Genomic DNA, 20721 nt, shown 5'->3' with positions numbered 1-20721 from the left:
TTAGTGAGGGAAGGCTGTCTCAGTTTCCATACATACAGTGCACAAGAATGCCCAAGCCTCTGTAATTACTGTGATACAAACAACAACAGAACTTTCAATTTCTGCTTTGCTGTTAGATCATGGGTCAAGTAATGTAAAGAGCCCTTACTGTCTGCTCTGAAGCCTTTTTCATAGAGATGAGATTTTCAGCAATCGATCCACACACTGTAAAAATCAGTTGCATGCTGGCTCCATGCCTGGACTTTGATTGTTCCCATCACTGGTTTCTGGTGAATGCTTTCTGCAAGGTATATAGAAATTGTCGAGTAATTGTCTGTTAAGCTTCTGTATATGCAAAGAACATACAGTATGGAGAGCTTTATCCTCTGTAGGTTTGTCAGTTACTGCACAGATCGGCATTGCCTTAGCATTTTTCACGACATTCTAATTAAGGGCTGTTTCTTCCAGTGCTGGCCCAACATATTAACATAAGAAAAATACCTTCAGTGCTTGAAATAAAAATCTTTACAAATTTCATTCTGCTGGTCTTTTGTAACAACCTGCAAACACTTCCAGACCCAACACAGTAAGGAAACAAAGAGAAAACTTTCACCCTGGCTCAAGTTCAATATGATTATCTTGGCAAAGTTCAGGCTGCCAGACCCTGTAGCACTGTTATGTTACCATGTTAGCAGCAAGGGTTAAAAGGGATGTTTCTTAACATTGTCTAGGCATACATTTCTATCTTCTGCAGCCTTTCTACAACAGGAAAACCTAGGTACCGGCTGGAAGGAAAATACTCTGCATGCCAATAAGATCCATACTTGAGCTATTTCTGGCTGATATACCATCTAGAGAGTTTTGCTTAGACAGAGTAGATTTTCCTGCATATTTTCTGAGGTGCCCACCTCCTTTTTCTTCTACAAGTTGGATGCTGATGCTATATGCTTCGTTCTCTGTTCCTCCTCTTCCAGGCCTAAAATGTTTCTGCTTCAATGTCTGTGTCTGACGTTCAACTCGATCACACTGCACATAGGTCCTGTCCTAACTCACAGAGTTGTAAAAGAGAAAGAAATTTTGACACAGCAATTTTGATGGAGGAGAACTGAGTAAGTTAAAGCAGTTTTGGTGTTGTGAGAAAAAATGTCAGGAGGTGCAGAACAGTAGACGCAAGATATAATAAAAATCTGGGTCCGCAGGTTATATGGAAGAGTGGAGGTTTGAAAAGAAGGAGAATTAATACAAAGAGTAGATGAAGAGAGGCATTTCTGAGGCACATTTCCATGCTAGTCTTCTCTTTGTTTTGCTGAGAGATATTTTGCTTCTGGCTTGTTTGAGCAACAGCAAATGACACTACCCTGTGTGGTGCTCTACTGCTGCAAGTCGGTCAGATCTCAGTGGGGTATACTTGGCAGAAATATTTCTTAGCAGAGAATTCAGAGTACCTGGGTTTGGCTGTGTATAATGCCCTGGCCTTCTTTTAGGGCAGTTTCTGGAAAGTAGCTGTCAGATTTTCTGTTTTCACTTGGAGAAAACCAGAATACCTCAGGAATGTATAGCAAAGCTCAGCTGTAGAATAAAGCACTGTCAGTCAAAAAGCTCTACCCTTAGCCAGAGCTCCTGTTGCTTAATAAAAAGGCATGCAGAGGCTTCTGGGAGATGCTGTTATTGGAGCTGTTTGCTATAAAAAGCAGAAGTCAAGCATGAACACTTCCTACACATTTCAGCGTAGCTAGTACACAGCACGATAACTCCCAAGAAACAACCAATCACCATTCTGCACTTGGTGACGACGTGCTTAAACCTCTGACTCCTGGAAGGGAAGGCAAAAAACCACGGGATCTATGACAAAACCTCCTGAAGACATGACGATCTTCACTGATGCCACTGTTGAGCAGGTTAGGTTTAACAGGAAAGGTTCAACATGAATTTAAGCCAGCACAGAACAGGGTCTTCAGAGAAAAAGGAGGAAACAGACTTGTACATTTGCCATTCCAATGAGATTCAAGAATAAAGTTTGGCAAAGAAGATGCCCCCTTACCAACAGTTATTCCAAAGTTGACTCTTGACCAATGTCCTAATCTTCAGTAACAAGCAACACGTAACAGAAGCTTCTATACCTAGCTTTAAGTATTGACAGACTAGAATATAGACCAGGAGCAACTATGGTGGTAGCCACTGGGCCATCTGACCAGGGAACGTAAGCATATGTTGACTTGGCACCAGGAGGTGTAGATCAATTTCTCCACATTGGCACAGATTTTTAATGTGACTGTACTTGAGACTTACATGAAAATGGAGTGTAATTATTTCAGCCTTTCCTTCTTCTCTTGCCATGTCTTCTGTAGATTGCAAGCATCAGTGTAAATCCTCTCTGTGAGAGCTATCTTTAAATGCTAATGGAACAGTACAGCCAATATCAAATAAAGGTGAGAGCCAGAGCCAAAGTAATTCAGAGGAAAAACTCCCACTGACACCGGCTGCCTCTCAGGTCCAAACACAGTTATTAGTGGAAAACAAAGATGTGTTGTAGAAATTGTTTTCTCTCTTCCTCTTTGAAATGGCTGCAATGAGAAAGGGTTTTTTGTTTTGTTTTGCTTTTTGCAAGTTGCAAAGGCCCTAGACCACCTCTGGTGATTCTGTGCTTTTAAAAACTGCCTGCAAATAAAAGCAAAATCCAAGCAGGCAGTTCACTAACAGTGAAATGGCTCTCTAGTGGTGTGACCTGCAGGGATGTCTGATAAGCCTGTGGTCTTTCTCGACTGGTTTGTTTTTGATCAAATCCAAACAATAGAAGCTGACAATGAAATCCCAGAGTCTCACCCAGAAAATTCCTCAGCTTTCGGCCAGGCTTTTTGATTCTCTGCTGTTCGCAGTGCACTCTGCTGCCTGGCAGGCTACACTGGCCTCAGCACCATGAAGCAGCAGACATCTTATTCGCATGTAGCTTGCCCTACTGTTTCCTCTAGACTAAGTTTCTGAAGAGATCATTGTATTTGGGAAGCATATGGAGGTGTCTGCAGTGCCACAAACCACAGGCCAGAGGAAGGCAAGAGGGCAGGCATGTTTTCAGTTATGGATCAAAAAGGAGTATTCCCTACCTTTGTCACAGTCTTCTCATGCAGTTGAGCAAGCTGTCAGTATGCTAGAGGAGGCAGTTAGGCATTATCCTGCTTAAAAGTGAGTCCCATTTTCAAAAGCAAATTAGGCTTTTCTCACCTCTGAAGCCTTGGTCCCACAGATTTTCCTAGGCATGTCTTGAATTCAAGTTCTGGAATTGCTTTGAAAATGCAAATCTTTTCTGTCGATGCAGCGGATGGTTGTGTTGCACATCACCCTTAGCAAACCCCAACTCCCAAGGGCAATGAGAACTGGGAAGACAAGTGCACAAGCCTTTCCTTGTGTGTCTGCAATCACAACATACTTCCATGATCCCCAGAAGTATAGCTGCACATCCTACAGTCTGCACTGCTGCGTCCTTATTCTTAGCCACATTCAGCTGGAGCAGTCTGTGAGCACACTGTTTTCCAGATAGCGTTATACAGATACACTGTGTTTTGCAATTCCATGTTACATTTTGCTGCATGGATATGCCATATGTTGCATACATGTACTTGAGTGGAACAAAACCCAAAGAGACATAAAAATTTGTGCCCTTCACTTCAGTTCCCCACATATTCACTTTTGCAGGTAAAATGATCATGTGCCAAGGAATTTTAATCTTGGGTGCAAGGCCACGTACCCCTGGGAAGGGTAGAAGCTAAGAGCTGTCCACTGAGAGAAGTCAGTGTGTTGAGGCAGTCTGGATAAAGATTTTTCTCAAAGTCTACAATTTAACTTTCAGTTTGGGACTACTATATTCACAGCTGAGACAACACAACCTTCTGCAAAACTAGAAATATGTCCTTTTCCATCACCCTCTCATAAAGGAAACCTTATATGTTATTTACAAACTGCAGAGTTGGCAGTTTTACAAAGACTTAATCAAGCTTGCTTTATTTTTGGACCTATCCTCTGCTCTGCTCTTCTCCCCTAGTCCCTACCTCCTTTCAAATTGCCCTCAAACTTCCTAATTAAGTTGTGGAATATTAATAAAAACAATAATAACCATATAACAGATTTGGAGTCCTAGTTCTTTTGATTCATATTCAAGTGTTCTCTAGCAGCAGATCTTTCTGCTGCAAATAGGGTTGTTTGGTCAGCTTCTTAACATTTTTAATTGCTTTTAATATCTTTCATTTCATTAACTTGCAAGCAATGCTGGTTCTTAATTATTATTATTTTTTTAATCTGGTTGAGCACTTTACTGGTTGTAGTAGCATTAACTGCATTAATTATAGAACTTAATAATGCTGGCATGTATTTTATTTAAAATAATTTGTTTTACTTTAATGAAAATGTGTGTTCTGCCTGGTTTAGAGTTACAATACATTTTACGAACAGAGGTAGGAAATCTGAGATTTAAATTTCAGCAGCATATAAAGAATCTGTGAAGACCCTCAAATAACTGTGGAGATTTAAACAACTACGTTGGTAGCACTCAAAATTTAATGCACATCAGAGAGACGACCATTATGCCAAAGGCTACCATACAGCTCAATTTTTACAAGTACATTTTTCAGAACAGCAATTTCTTAGGCATATAGCAATTTAATTTTCCAATCGAATTTTAACTGGTATGTTGTAACTACAGCTGGCAAACTGAACTTCAGCCTTGGTTTCTTGGACTCAGGACAATAACTGCATTAGGAAAAAAGGGCTTTGGTAACTCTGAAACTTTGATTATTATGAATAGGCTTAAAATTTCAACAAAGTTTTTACTTCCATGCCTCAGTGGCAGACACACTTTTTTGTCTGTTCACATTCAGACAAAACATTCAGCTAAATCTTCCAGTTCTTTTGCTCTAGGTACAAAGACTCAGACCCTCGGCTCTGCAGCACAGCTAGTTAGAAATGCCCTGATGAAAGTTTTATCTGCAAATGCAGAACCCTACACATTTAATTCAAAACACTTCAGGTTTTACTGGGATGATAAGACTGACATATATTTGTATGGGTTTCCAATATATGCTAAAGTTTCTGGCAAACTGAAAATCTGGTGGTTCCTGCATCTGTGTTCATAGCCCTAATTGGGCTTCCAAGGTCAACACAGCACAGGACATGGCTCCAAACAGCTGCTGTACAAACTCCTGACGTTCTTCTGTGGCTGTAGAGGTAATTCATTCTGGAACCACCATGATAGTTTCTCACTGAATTTAAAAATAAATTTAAAACTAATCTAACCAAAGTTTTAGACAAACCTGGACAGACAACACTGAACACATACCAAAAAGGAAGCTGTCCCATGGCGACTGTACTCCAATGATAGGATCTTTTGATGCTCCCAAAAACTCAAGAGGAGTGTTTTTCTTTCTGGAAGAAAGCTGCTCACTCCCCCAGTCTAAAGAAATACTTTTTCATCAACTAAAGGCAAATGGTTTTAGCCTGAGAGAAAAGCCTCCTACATGAACAAAAATGAATTTGCTGCAGAATTTACTCCGCACAACTCTTATTTACTCATTTGTTCTGAAACCTGCAGTTCTATTTATAGGTAGATCTCCCTTTGAGAGAGGGAGTTAGGAGAATCTTATCAAGTAGAGACAGAGCACTGACAGCATTAAACTAGGATGCTGCTTAGTGTCTTTGCTAACTATGGTGCGTTGTGCAAATTAACTAAAGCAAGAAGCTTTGGGCCCCTTACCAAGGTCAGTCTCCTAATAAGAGTGTGAGCCTATCCTAAGAAACTGGCAGAAACTGGTCCTGCGGATGGACAAGAGCCAAGGAGCAACTGAGTCTGCACAAAGACAAGAAAGAGGTCAACCAGTGGTGACGAGGAAGAGTCATCAACCTTCAACCCCACGACCCCCAAAGACCACCACCAGGAGACACTGCATAAGTGCAGATGGGAGGAGTTTATGGAAACAACTCCTTGGAACTAATTTTAATACAAAGCAGGGACAGGTTATGAATATGTATAGGCATATTGTGAAACTTCATGCATATGTAACTCGTTACTGCATATAACCAAGGCAGGTTGCTGTGTCAGGTGCACATGACTTTGGCGGGACTACCCCCTGTGCTGCCCAGCGCTGAATAAACATAGCTACTGTACAATCTTACTGATTGTGGAGTCTGTTTTCCGCAAGTCACCTTTATCCCTCCTGTTCTGCCTTTACTGCTTTTATGGTACTTCAAAGACACATCAAAGAATGGGATAGCTGGCAGCCACAAACTGTGCTATTACTGTCACAGCCCTTCTGTGTGATTCCGTGTTAGAATTGCTGTTGTGTTCCAGAAGAGAACATAGATGGGAGGGAGGAACTCTAGCAGGTTGTTGACAGACCAAGTGAAATTTTATCTATGACAAACATTACTTCTGTATCATTCAGTCTTTTGGCTGAAACCAACCTACTAATGATGTGGGTTTTATCTTCTTTATCTTCCTCCTACTTGGGGCAATGATAGGAGCCACATTCCCTTGTGTCTTAGCAGGATGAGTCTGGGGGAAGTTCTGAAAGGAAGCTCCATTATCCAGAAGAAATATTACACCTGGCTTCCTAGCCATTTACATTATTTTTTTACATTAAAGTGTAACAATTTGGAATGTTTGGGGTTAGAAACGGAAATCCCAGTTGTGGAATTAACTAGTTAGTGACACTGTGCGTGCTCCTTCAGCCCACGAAGAGCGTTTCGAGCGAGCACGGCCGCGCTGCGCACACGCTGAGGCGCCCGGCACCCAGCGGCCAGGCCCGGGCTCTGCCGGTGATGGCTGCGGGGCCGGGCCGGGGCCTGGCGGTGCCGGGGCGGCGCAGCGCGGCGGGCTGACGTCAGGCAGGGCCGGCCGGGAGCGGCGGTGGCGGCGGCAGCGGGAGGTGAGGCGGCGGGGGCCGCTCCGGGCGGCTGCTGGGGGTGTGGGGGGCGTCCCGCAGCCCCCGGCGGGCGGCTCGGGGCGCTGCTGCCCCGCGGGGGGCGGGCCGAGGCGGGCGGCGCTGAGGGGTGAAGGGGTTCGCGGCCGAGATGCGCGGCTCTCGGCAGGGAGAAACCGGCCCGCGCGGAGCCGGAAAGTTCCAGAAGTGGGAAAGGCGCTTTGCTTTAAAGCCGGGAGCTGTAGGGCGGCTTCTGACCGCTCTGCCGGGCCTGGGGCTTGCTGTAGGCGCTCGGCTGCTTTGGGAGCGGTAACGGCGAGGCAGGGAGCGGCTGTGGGTGCTGCCCGGTGCCTGTCTGTGCCCTGAGGGTTGTGTGGCCGAACACCTCCGTCTGCGGGCACCCAGGCCTGCTGCTACCTCGATGGCGTTAATCCAAAGCGCTCCGGCAGCCACAAGTCGCAGGGAGCGCTCGGTTTGTTCTGGAGTTCACTTTTGCCATCAGCTGCCCGGGTTTGACAATAAGAAGTCGGCCGAAGCGAGCTGTGGGATGCTCCACGTGATGTGCCGGGAGAGAACAAACAGCCCCACGCCTTCCCCGTGTTTACCCTTGTGTTCAGCTTAGGGCGTTCCTGCTTTTCGATTTCAGTCACCAAGGAACTTCTGCCGAGGTTTGTGACAAAAGGAACTGATTTAGCAGTATTTCAGTACCACTTTCTGCGCTGAGCTAGCTTAACAAGCAAACACGGCACAGTTGCAGCTGATCTTGCCAGGTGGTCTTCTGGCTCTGGAAATACTTTTAAACATAATGTGGGTCGAACGTGAATGCTGTGTTGGGCTTAAGTGAGTGCTTGTGCTTAAAAAAGGACCAGAGAAGAATATCTAATTGTTTTTACACCTCCTACATTAGTGCTGACAGATTGTTCTGTGTGATTCATTGCTCGCTATCCAGAGCAGGAGTTTTAAGCTCTGTGTTGGGAGAACGTCGTTCTTGCCTCTGAGATGGCATGCAAGTGCTGTACAGCTGCTGAAGCCACTTGCTGTTGTGTCCCCAGCTGGCTGCGAGACATTCTGTACTGTGAGACTTTGATTGTGAGGCATCCAGTAATCACAGGCAAAACTTGATCTGTCCACAGAGAGGGTTTTTTTTCTCCATTTCTTCCCCTTCATGTGTCTAAGTTAAATCTAATTATGCTGTTGTGTAACAGACTAGGTTTACAGGCAGCTACAAACACTCAATGGCCTACTCTCATGCTTGCAGCAGAACAGGAGGTCATGCAAGTTCTTCATTGGCTCTTTCCTATGATTCTATGGTGTTTTAGTAGTGTTATCGCTAGTTGGAAGGGACCCACCAGGATCACCGAGTCCAACTCCTGGCTCCACACAGGTCTACCCAAAAATTCAGACCATATGACTGAGAGCACAGTCCAAACGCTTCTTAAACTTTGACAGGCTCAGCGCTGTGACTGTGTCCCTAGGGAGCCTGTTCCAGTCCATGACCGCCCTTTCAGTGAGGAACCTCTTCCTGATGTCCAGCCTGAACCTCCCCTATCACAGCTTAACACCATTCCCTTGGGTGCTATCGCTGGTCACTAAAGGGAATAGATTGGCACCTGCCCCTCCACTCCCGCTTGTGAGGAAGCTGTAGACCATGATGAGGTCTCCCCTCCCTCTGTAGCCCAGTGACAACAGGATGCTTGTATCTCAAAGCAGGACCTGGTTGGTGACCAGGATTAAAATAGGATAGGAGTTTCATGCTCCCTTTCCTTGGGCTGTCAGCTAAATGTTTGTTTTCCCAGCAAGCAAATAAAAAAGCCTTCTAAAGTTTGTCTTGGAGTTTAAACTTTAGCTGCACATGGTTCTTACTTGTCAGACCCAAGCCTGTGCTGGATGTGGCGTTCTTTCAGTATGAAGTCCTGATAGCTATAATCTTTAGTTGTATGCTACAATATTTGCCCAGTAAGGGCAACTGTGAAACGGACACAGTACAAGTAATACACAATAGATCGCATATATACGTCTATCAGAAAATAAGCAGATGCTTACAAACATTATATTTATGAAAAGATAACAAAACTCTCTTTCCTTCCTCCTTTCTCCCCCACTTTCAGCCATGCCTCTTCTGGTAGGACATACGTCATAAAATCAGCTTTCTCCTTCCTGTTTAAACAGTGTCAGCTTTTGTTTTCGTGAGACTTCCAGTCAGCAAATGAGAAAAAAAAAAAGGAAGAGAAGTTCAGAAAAAGGGAGGGAGAAAAGGATGGAGGAGGTGAGTTTGTTTGGTCACTTGACACTGCAGAGTAAAGGGAGTGCAGGTCAAGGGAACAACTTTGAAAGCAACTGGTGATGGTGAGTCAAGCAGCAGTCACCAGTCTGACTCTTCTCCAAGTTGCAACAGCTGTAATCATAAACTTGTGCATTTCCAGTTAAACTTAAGAGTAGCCTCTGATAGTCTCACTGGATTGCTACAATCACACTTGCTGAGTCCTAGAATACTATTTAGGCCTTGGTAAATATCTTCAGTAGAGATCTACCTTCTCTGTCTGCAATATTAGTGGAGTAAACCATGATATTCTAACTTGACGTGCCTCTTTCTCAGATATTGTGAAATACTGACTGCTCACCCCCATCTTCCTCTTCTGTCTGCCAGATAAAGTAACAATGGCATTTGTGAAGAGTGGCTGGCTGTTCCGGCAAAGTAAGTCATGGGCCTCTTAACTCCTCTTCTCCCCCCTCTGACTAATTTCTTAAAAAGAGTTGCTAGGTCTGTGGGTTTGTTTGTTTGTTTTTCTTAAACTATAGGACACTCCCCTAAGTGGCCTGCCATAACAGCATATCCATGTGCCCTTTTGGGTATACTAGTAGGAAACTATATACTACATCAGAGGTATCTGATTGGCCTTCAGCTTCAGATGCTGCTCTGTAATTAATGTTAAATAAGTGGATACTTGGAAACTTTACCTGACACCTTACATTCATGTCTTCAATTAGTCATGCCCTCTGCTTGTTCTTGCAGCAAATTAGAACTAAAGCACCGAGTTATAGCCCTTAGAATAAACTCTGTTGTGACAGAGTAGTAGATAAAATATGGAAACCAATTTTGTAATGTTCTAAAACAGGGATACAGGGATGTTGTAGGACAGGATTTTGCCTGGAGCCTAAGAGTGCCTTTGTCCACCGGGGCAGCTGGGAAGGATATCTTTATTTTTATTAAATCTAGGACACAAATACTCTCTAGTATGTGCCCTCAAAAGTGACTATCTTATTTTAAAGGTACTATTTTACGGCGCTGGAAGAAGAACTGGTTTGACCTATGGTCTGATGGCCGTTTAATATTCTATGATGATCAGAATCGTCATGATATAGAAGATAAAATCCACATGCGAATCCATTGCATCAACCTCAGAGTGGGGAATGAATGTCGAGGTAAGAAAGAAACCTTCAGGATTTGAGAGATTCTTTCCAACTTCAGTGCCTGCAGTTATAATACCACTTGATCAGAAGTAAACATGCCCATGAAGTGAGAAGCCTTGCTGTTAAAGAAAAAAAACAACCACAAGAACTCCCCAGCTATGAAATTCCCTTGTAGATGTCCATGGCATGATGTCACCATGAGTGTTTGCTACTTCCTTCTATGACTGTGGAACAGGATATGAACAGGATATTTGCAGTAGACTTTTGTGTCTAATCACAGAGTGCTACTGGTGAAATTATGGTGCTGGCTGGAGGGAGAGGCAGGACTCAAAATGGGAAACCTCAGCAGATTTTTTTTTTCAAGCATTACTAAGTTCACTTCTAGCATTTGTTAGTACTCCACTTGATGCTGCATCACTGAAGGACACAAGTGTTGGAGAGCATTTACTGCTGAGTACAGATTGGTTCTGCTATAAGACACTTGCATTTATTAAGATCAATCTTCAGAGCTAGTTACCTTCAGAACATATTCTAAAGAGTAAGAGCAGGTTATTTCTTTATGTCAGTTGTTCTGATGTCATGGAAAGCAGCTATAACAGGCCATAATGTATTTTGTCCAGAGTTTTGCATAAACTATCTCCTTTCTTGTAAATGAGATCATGAAATTCTGGTTACTTCCAGATACTTCCTTACTCATTATTTTTTTTCTGACTCAGATTTCCAGCCTCCAGAGGGGAAGCAGAGGGACTGTTTACTGCAGATTGTTTGTCGTGATGGAAAGACAGTCAACCTCTGTGCAGAAAGTGCAGATGACTGCTTGTAAGTTGGTCAAAGAGTATTGGTGTTGCTGCCTCTTCCTCCTTTTATCTGTTCTTCTCTCTCCCCTTAGATATTATCCTTCCTTCAGACTTTCAGAGACGTGTTTCAAGAAAATTTTCAAGCAGGCTTTCAGTTATATAAAAAAACATAGCTCTCCTGTAAGTTGCCTAACTCATGTAGGTGTAGTTCTTGCAAACTAACTGCAAGTCACTGAAAACGCTGAAGGATAAGGAGGAGTAAATGCATCTCATTAATATGGTTAATGCAAAACACGCTGAACAGATTTTTTTTCCCCTCTCCCTTTCTTAAAGTAGTACATAACCCTGCATGGTCCAAGGACCTCCCAGTCACTGAAAAGAAGAACACTCCAATATTGTGAACTCAACTGAGCTTAGCTATGTGTAGTTGGATAACATCTATCAGCAGCGTTTGCCAAGTACGCATTGTGCACGCTCCCAGCCATATAGCATGGGAGAATCTGTGTGAAGTCTGTGTACCTTCTGTTCAAACTGTCATAGTGTCTAGGCCTACACCCTCTAGTCAGGACAGAAGCAGTTGTTCAGGCAGGAGAAGAATTTCTATTCCTTATTCTGAGTGTGCCTGCAGTGAAGATCTTCAAATACATTCCTTCACATGATCCTTTTCTTGTTCCTTCTCACTCCATCTCAGCTTTGCAAAGGAAATAATTATTTTTCAGTCTTGGTGTAACACTTTGATGCATGCATTTTAGTGCACCATTAGGCTTTCACCTTAAACTCTGCTCCTGCAGTACCTGTATTTGCCAACCTTATTTTTTTTATAGTCTTAAAGTGGCATAATTTTTATCAGTGTTCCACTAAACAACATTTTTTCCACAGGGCATGGAAAATTGCTCTTCAGGATGCCAGAACACTTACAGTAAGTGTACTACCTAGACTTCATAATGATAGAGAAGCTGCTTGTCAGTGATATCTGTGGTCCATCAGCTGGCCTTTGATGTTCCATCCTTCTCTGCTAGAGAAGAACAGGGTCATGAGCATGATGTAAGGTTTGCGGGTGGGGAGAAGCATGATCTTCTGGATTACCAGCACATGTCAACCTTGTAACCAAAGCCAGGCAAATATGTTCTGGGTGAAAGTGAATGATTTCAGAAAGTGATTTCTCTGGATGGATGTGAATGTTTGGGAAATCAGTCTCTAAAGAAAGTAGGCACTGAGGCTGCATGCGAACTAGCAAAAATGCATTTTCCACTCCTACTCTCTGTTGCCTACCAACTGCTAAAGGAAGCTTACTGCAAGTATGAGACACTTTTGACCTAAACAAGAAGCTGGTCTTTTAATGTAAGATCCACTACATTGTGGGATGACTCTTGGCGGAGAGCAAGAGGTGCTTGGAAGAGAGTGCAGATACACCAAGAAGGATTATACAACTTTTTCAGCCTCTAAGCCACTAAGATCATCATTGTAGACTTCTGATATTAGGGATAAGAATACAAGGCTATTGTAACAAATCTTAATCATCTTTAGAGAGCTCCTTGAAGATTCAGGTAAGCTGTCACCTTTGCCTCATGACTGCCTTCAAAAAGGGCCAAAATTACAGCTAGCATTTGAAAGGAAAATCCCTTAAAAAAAACAAAACAAAACAAACAAACAAAAAAAAAAAAAAAAAACAAAAAAAAAAAAACACCCAAATCCCTAGATTTAAACCCCTCTTACTGCATCTATTTTCAGTCTCCTCATGGCCATAAAGTGACAGGTGGCTAAGTTCTGCTAGAAGGTGCAGGTCCTACTGGCACCTATCACAGGTTTCCTTATTTGCACTTGCAGCACTTGGTGTTATTGCTCTAGGGTGCCAGGAAGCAGTTAGCTTAGTTATGAAGATGTTTTTTTATCTGTAAACTGAGGATGAATACTAGAACAACTTCTAAAACTGAAATGATGAAAAGAGGGAGTGAGTCTATGTGCTTGCATGCACACATACGGTTAAGAAATTTAAGAAACTGTTCAGCTCTTTCCTGTGGTTGATCAGGATTTGTGATTTCCCAGGTCTGCTCTCCAAGTAGTTTCTCATTGCAGAGCTTTATAAGGCACTCTGCTTTCTTAACATGCAGCACATCTAAATGTTATTCTTGGGGTCATTAAGCTTTAATCCTCTTGCTACTCTAGTTGTGTGGCTGTAGGGAAAGGTGTTAACTGCTATCTTTCCGTGGTATTTAGGGCTACGTGGGATCTGATGTGATGTATGATGAGACAGCCATCTCCTCAGCCCCTCCTCCCTATACAGCTTATGCTACACCATCACCTGAGGTAAGAGTTGCAGTCAGGAAGCACTAAAATAATGGAGTAGCAGAAACAGCCATCCTTTAGGCACTCAAACTGTACTCCCAAAGTGCTGTGTTTCACTGTCAGATCCTGCTTTAAGGTTTGTACAAATGGATGGTGGGAGTGAGGCACTAGCAAAATATTGTCACTCCTATTTGAGATGGATTTCCAATGGAAGGGGTCAGACAGATGTGGCTGGGAGATACATAAAGGGACCGATGCACAGTGAACTTAGAAAATTAAGCTACCTAGAGACAGGGAAGTTATTTGGTTAATCTGGAAAAATCTTGGCTATGCAGCCTCTAGTATAAGGCGGTGTGCCCACACTTTCAAATTGTGTAAGCACTGGAAGGATATAAAATCAGGGGTTTTAAAAATAGGATTTAATGACTGGAGCTGTCATTTGTACCACATGAAGACTTTGCTGTATACAGGATGTCATAGCAATAAATCAGCTCTAGCTCCTGGATGCACAGTTGTTCTGCATTGGAAAAGGAACAGAATGGGGGCTGTACCAATACACACTGCTGGTTGTTCTGACAAAGGTGCAGTTTTGGGGATTATTTCTTGTTGCGCTGCTCTGCTGCAGCCATTGTTAAGAAATAGATGTGGTACTGGGAGCTATATTAGCTCTGGGCTAACACTGGGCTTTCTTTTTCAGAAAAAAAAATTACTTTCAAAATATAAGGCTTGAATCATGAATCCAATGTTTACTTGCTGTGTGCTAGGGGAAAGCTGTTTGGAGATTTTTTGGGATCAGCTGTTGCCTACCTGACACTTCTGAGCTCTCCAGAGAGCTGTTATTGGCATGCAGGCAGAGAGGAGGAAGCTAGGGGTGAGAAGTGAGTACTGCTTAGTAGCATTTATTTTTTTTTTCCAGGAAGCTGTTCTGAATCCTTTCCAGGGAGTAGTCTAGATCAGTACATACCAGGTATTTTAGTGAACACTGAACTGCATTAGGAACGAGGGAGAATTGAACAAAGTACACCAATGGATATGTGACAAAGAATACTCTTGTAATAAACATTTTGGACATTATTTCACCAGGTTTATGGCTACAGTCAGTACAATGGCGCATATCCTGCTACGGGTCCTCAAGTCTTCTATGCCTCCAATGGACAAGCCTATGCTGTTCCCTACCAGTACCCATACCAAGGTAATCAGTATCAACCATATCCCCCACATTCACCAAGCAGCTTCATCCCCTTAACATTAGAGAAGACCAAGTAATTGGCACATGAGGCTGGGATCAGATGTAACTTTCAATTTCCTTTACCACCTGCCACTCCTGCACAACAGTGATAGAAAGAAACCTAACTTGTAACTGGTACCAGAGTGCGCTCACCCTTCCACAGCAAATTGAGCACAATGGAATTTAAGTGATGTAATCTTATGTGACCCCAGTGTATTTAAATTACTTTAGTAATTTATACTAAGTTATACTACTACTAATAATACTATACTACTAATAATAAATTATATTAAATAAACAAAATCTTTTCAAAGCACACACAACTCTAACTATAACAGTCAGCACATTTTCTAAGGAAAGATAGGAGAGTTAGAGGAAAATTAGCTCAGTACTCTGTACTGGGCATAGATGGAAATTGCGATTCATTTGATGCTCTTAACTGTAGTTTAATTTTTACCAATGCTGATATCTAGCTATTACCCCAGAATTAAATGAAAATATTCCAAAGGTAAATCCACTCCCAAAGCATGGTATTAGCTTGTTCCTTTTCTGCATGCTGGAATTGCTGTAAGAGGGTACATTCAGCCTTGCGAAGTCTTCTATTACTGTTTAGGTTTGTGTAGCTTTCAGTCTCCATAAAAGAGAAAGAGACTACAATTTTAGGGTGTGCTTTTAGCTAAGTAACCTTAATTTAGGATTAACTTCGCATAGAGAACCCCAGTCCTACAGAGTCAGGGGCTTAGGGTAACATGGGTAATATAAATCAAATGATGTAATTTACTAAGTGAGTGTTTATGATTGGCTCCTCAAACAAGAATCTATTCTTTTCCACTTTTTTTTTTTTTGTGACAAGGGATGTGTACCAGCCAAGAGCTCTTAAAGCTTTTCCTCCTGTAAGTTATAGGAGTGCTAAGATAGAGGTCATGTACAAACATACAGAGGAAAGAGAGTTCTGTTGGTTCTCAGCAACTAAAAAGCACCAGCTTGGTGAAAGTCTGAAGAACCATTTTTAACAACTACCAGCGTGCCTTGGAAATCAAGTCACAGAAGTCTGTCTGATAAAAATACAGCCAGAAACAGTAACTCTCCTAAACAGTTTGAAAGGTTGATGTGTTAAGGTACTAGTTATGGTTTGGGGATAGCAACCAAGCCTTGGTGTTTCCCTTCACTAGAGTTACTGCAACTAAATCTTACAGGGTCAAGTTCAGTCCTATCAACTAACTTAACCCCTGTATCTTCAGCTTCCTTGCTTGTTTCATTCTCTGAACTGAGATAATCCTTCTCATGAGGTTCCCAATGCTATCAGCTCCAGTTTGAGTGCTTAGCCATGCATTGTTGAGTCAGTGAGAGGCTTTACCATTGGAGTTAGATTACTGCAGTATGTTTCAAAAACCACTACAGTATCTTTGAAAATACTGAATCTTCCTGAAATGTCTGAAAAAGAAAGCAATACTGTTACATTTGCTTTGCAGATAGGAGCTAAGTCATAAAACTTATGGCAGGCAGAATTTAAACAACTTTGTTGCAGAGCAGGGGTCAATGGGTATTTTCTTGAGTCTTAGGTTAACCCCTTACTACTGGGCCAATCTTCATGAAAGATGTGGCAGCCATCACCATACAAGGGACCACTGTAGAAGACTGTAGAAGGCTGAATTGAAGCATTAAGGAGCAATTATAGAGTAAATAATTCTTTTTTTTATTGGCAAACAACTGGCTTAAAAGCTAAATTTTTTTTGAAACTTTACTATTTGCCTTAACTCCAAGTTTGAATCAATTTTTAGATCTATTCCCAGCATAAGAAACCCACCATCTGTTTGATGGAATGATACAAGTAATTCATAGGCTTAACTAAAATAAATGCAGGACAATGTTCAATTTTACTTTTGTTATGAACTTCTCTGTAAGATTTGACTTCTTATGAGGCTAGGAGTGCTGCTAGGCTTCTGTAATTTTTTATTTTTATTTTTTTTTTTTAATTACGGAGGCTGAATCCAAAGCAGAGATGTATTCTACCTTTGTAGCTGACATCATCATAGCGTTCAACAGAAGGAACAGGGTAAAGCAACGGTCACATTTTGAAATCCCAATGCATGACATTATGATCTACATTTCTTTTGCCTTCCTCCTAACAATCTCTTATTACCTAGGACCTTATGGCCAACCCCCTGCAAACCATGTCATTATTCGAGAGCGGTACCGTGACAGCGATGGAGACCTTGCACTCAGCATGCTTGCTGGAGCAGCGACTGGAATGGCTCTGGGATCATTATTCTGGGTCTTCTAGACTACCTATTCCTAATCTTTGTAGTTCCAAAAACCTTTGTGTGCAATAATCTATTGGCAATGTTGTTTACTGTTCAACTTTTAAAATGCAATAGTTATTTTTCAGTAGCAGCATCTTAATAACTGATTCTTAACTGTCCAAAGGGGAGTTTAAAGGCACTATTTAGTTAAGCAGTTAGAGAAGACGTATTGAACTCTGTTCTGGTGTGGTAGGATCTGTAGTGATAAGGATCAATATGAGCACCAATGTAACACACTAGCAGTCAGTAGCTTAATGAACAGACTTAACATAAACATTGTAGAAGGATATTTTTGGGGGGGGGTCTAAAATCCGGGCCAAATAGAAGGCTTATAGGAGCCCTGAACCAGCATATATATACACATTACTGGTTTCTGAACATTCCCCACACAAGCATACAGCTCAGCTCCAAGTCCTTGGCATTAGGCAATCTGCCATGCTTAAGGACTTTCTGCTTTTAAACTTGCCTGCAGATGGTAGTGTGTTTTCTTAAATGGAGTCCTATACTTCTCTTTGACACCATCTAGGCAAAGTTGTCTGAAAACATATAAAGCAAACTGCTAAGAAGCAGTGGCAGTCCTCCGTTTTTATTCTCCCAGAAATATGAATGACCAGTGGCAAGGAAGACCAGTATGTGGTGTTCCAGCTCACTCTTTATCCTGAATCACTCCCCTCTGTTCAAATTGAAGCAATGGATCTCTAGTTTTGCAAGTTGTTCTCCTTGTCTGTAGCAGTCAGTCTCATCAGATGCTGTAACCACCACACTGAGGAAGAAGCCATTGCCTGATCTCTCTGCTCATGATGACATTGCTGTCTCTGCAGGAGGAGAGCTAACTTGAACAACCCTTGCCTTGTCAGCCCTGCCATTTTTCCCTCTGCATGCAGTAATAGTCAAGAGAGAAGAGACACGAACAGCACAAGTGCAGACAGGCACTTTGGTATCAGCTGCTGTGCCACAACTGGGATAGCATCTGCTTCTCCTCAGCCTCCAAGGCTTCCTGAACCAGGTTCATGATTTGCAACTAGGTTTGAGCACAGCTGAGACTGGGTTTGTTCTATGCACAGTACCTCTCACCTATAACAGGTTTCTTCTTTGCTTCCATGACTTAAGGAAAACACTCCAAGGAACCTACGTGTCTGTTTATGGTTTTGCAGCTGGTTCCATACACAATGTGCTCCTGCAGGCTGCTGTGCTATGAACTGAAACCCAGAGTGCAACCATTGTGTGTTGTAGTGTGTTTCATTATCCTGCTCTAATCCATGCTGAGCTGTGCTTGGCAGTGGAAGGAAAGCTGAGAAGAAATGCACCTTTCTTAATGAAGTAAAAAGAGGCAGGGTGCCCAAGTTGAATTCTGTATAGTAAGAGGACTTATTTTTATACTTTCACTTTCAGCTTCCTGTAATCATACTGTTGTAATGTTAAGGCTTTCTTCTTTTTATGCTTTCATTCAGAAGTAAATTTATTTCATCAAAGTTCAGAGGGTTTCAGGTATGTCAGAAAAGATGAAAGTAGATGAGAATTTGCATCTGTATGAATAGAGATGAAGCTCTGACATTTTTCATTTCGTGCTAACGCTGTTTTGGCTGTATCCTATGTATTTAAGCAATGGAGGTCTTAGACAAGTTTGGATAACAGGCAAGGGAAACGCTAAGTTTTCCTGACTCTTAGGACCAACACCAATTAACTGAAATCATCAGAAGAAAAACGTATGTTGTCTTGGTTGCATTACTAAGAGCGGGCCTAATCCAGGGATTGTGAACTTCCAAGAAGCTTTGGCTTGGAGCCATATATCAATGTCCATGCATGTCCCTTCAAAGATTAATAAAAGCTGCATATGTTCTGCCAATGATGTGTAGTAAGAGGGCTTTACTTGTTGGAGGTTCAAGAGAGGACTAAAGTAGAAGTTTCCTACTAATAACCCAAACCAAAAGGAGATAGAGTACACTACTGAACTTCTCGTGGAGGCCTGGCAGCACTGAGCTCAGAAGGATGGTGACTGCCTGAAACCTACACAAACAAACATTTCTAACCTTCTTAAGCCTTGAGATAACTGAATATGGGTCTACACTGCTGTTTAGTTTGTGTTTTCATATATAATTGACTATGCAGAACGCCTCCATCTCTTGTTCCTCCTTGTGTGATATTTAGCTTGGGGGGGGGGGGGTGGAAACAACTGAACATCATTCCAATTTCCTTTGAATTTCATAAGGATCATGAAAGAATAGCACAAAGTGAATCAGCTCAGATGTTTTTTCCTTTTTATTTCTTAATACCAAGAGCTGTTGATCATAGCAGGGAAACATGCCTTGTGTTTTCAGGAAGTAGCTGTATCTGGGTCATCAATTTCTTCAAGTGAAGTACATACGAAAGATTCTGTTGATCACAGAATATTCTTGGGCTTTGCTTGGGTTTAAAATCAAAGCAAGGAATGAACTATTTTAAAAGTTCAAACTGAAGCATTAAGGATACCACTTTACCAAATAGTGCATTTCAAGGGGAAAAGTTTTGCAAATTGAAGGTGAAAATTCCAATGCAGTCTTGGTAACAAGAGGGTGCTTTATACAAAATAGTGAGCTCCTTTTCTATCCTAGTAGCACAGGCATTTAGAAGTCAGAAAACAAATGTATGAAACTGTGCTATGATATAAGAAATACTTCGTAGATGCAGGCATGAACTGAAGGAGCAGGGCCAGAATGCATTTCAGGTCTTGGAGGTACTGCCACATCAACTTCTGCAGATAGTTGATACCATAGTAATGGAAAGAGACAGAGTTATTGGTGCTGCTTACACTGATAGTGGGTTTGGCAAGATCATTTTCAAAACTGATGAAAATTGTAGTCCTAAACTTGTTTCTAAATGATGCTCTTCATGATGCAGTGATTCCAGTTATAACTGCACAGCACCCAGGCACAGACTTTCCTTGCTGGATCCCCATACTTCTTAAAACTGTGGGAACTCCACAGCCACTGAAGGATGAAAAAAACCTGTTCCACAGCAGTTATGGCCTATCCAGAATTAAATGATAGGGCTTACAGAGGTCTTGAGTCTATGCAGGTAGATGTGACTAGCTTTTTTGCATACTAAAAAATCCTGGACCTGGATCTCTTCTTGAAAAAGCGGTGAAAATGCTTAGCCCTTTGGTAAGCCCAAACATCTTTAAAAAAAAAAAAAAAAAAGGTGAACCAGGTGTCCCTCCCAAAGTCTTACATCTGAAAACAGCTATTAGCTTCTCCTAGTTACAGGTGGGGGACTAAGGAGGACTCCCTCTTTCAAAGGGAGGGTACAGGCTTATGAACTAGGGAGGAGGTTGGTGGGCAGTGTTTATGCACAGAGCAACTGCACTGATTCCTGGCATTTTTCTGGTGCTGAAAAACATTCTGAGCTGTGTCTAGACAGAGCTACCCTAAATGTCACACAACATGGGTTTCACTTTGTTCTTCAGTGAAGATTCAGTAGGTGATGGAACCAGCTAACCAAATAGAGCAAAGGAAAAAATTCCTAACTCTTCCTCAAATGCATTTGTGTCTTTTCCTCCTCATGATATGGCTTTGATAGATATATCCTGAAGAGTAGCATTTAGCAATTTTTTTCCCCTTCTCCTAAATCCTTCATGTTCTTGCACTATCATAAATGCTGCTTTTCATATGCACACATTCTCAATAATTAATAGTAAAATTATTCTTAGCAATAAAATTCGTATTTAAGTACAACTCTTTTGTATTTATGCTTTTTTTTTTTTTTAATAGTTACTAGTTAGGCAGTCTGTCAATTACCATGTTTTTTTCAAACACAGTCTGCTTACAGGATATTTT

The 20721-nt window shown here is 41.9% G+C and overlaps 1 protein-coding gene across 4 annotated transcripts; it reads left to right on the top strand.

The window, feature by feature from the left end:
* The first annotated feature begins 6828 nt into the window (after window positions 1-6828).
* PLEKHB2 (pleckstrin homology domain containing B2) lies at window positions 6829-20072 on the top strand. 4 transcript variants are annotated; one of them, XM_032193048.1, is made up of 8 exons: window positions 6829-6890; window positions 9532-9579; window positions 10155-10307; window positions 11012-11114; window positions 11972-12011; window positions 13310-13399; window positions 14462-14570; window positions 16754-20072. In XM_032193048.1, the coding sequence occupies exons 2-8, from the start codon at window positions 9543-9545 to the stop codon at window positions 16888-16890; spliced, it is 669 nt and encodes a 222-aa protein (XP_032048939.1). In that variant the 5' UTR covers window positions 6829-6890; window positions 9532-9542; the 3' UTR covers window positions 16891-20072. The 4 variants fall into 4 exon arrangements, with proteins under 4 accessions (XP_032048939.1, XP_032048936.1, XP_032048938.1 ...); XM_032193045.1 differs by having other exon boundaries at window positions 6840-6890; window positions 9481-9579; XM_032193047.1 differs by lacking the exon at window positions 6829-6890 and adding an exon at window positions 7367-7552.
* Window positions 20073-20721: the final 649 nt, after the last annotated feature.

Source organism: Aythya fuligula, chromosome 9 (genome assembly GCF_009819795.1).
Source record: "Aythya fuligula isolate bAytFul2 chromosome 9, bAytFul2.pri, whole genome shotgun sequence".
Taxonomy (NCBI): Eukaryota; Metazoa; Chordata; class Aves; order Anseriformes; family Anatidae; genus Aythya; species Aythya fuligula.
Note: the sequence above shows the minus strand (reverse complement) of the source record. Positions and strands in the feature narration are given on the sequence as shown.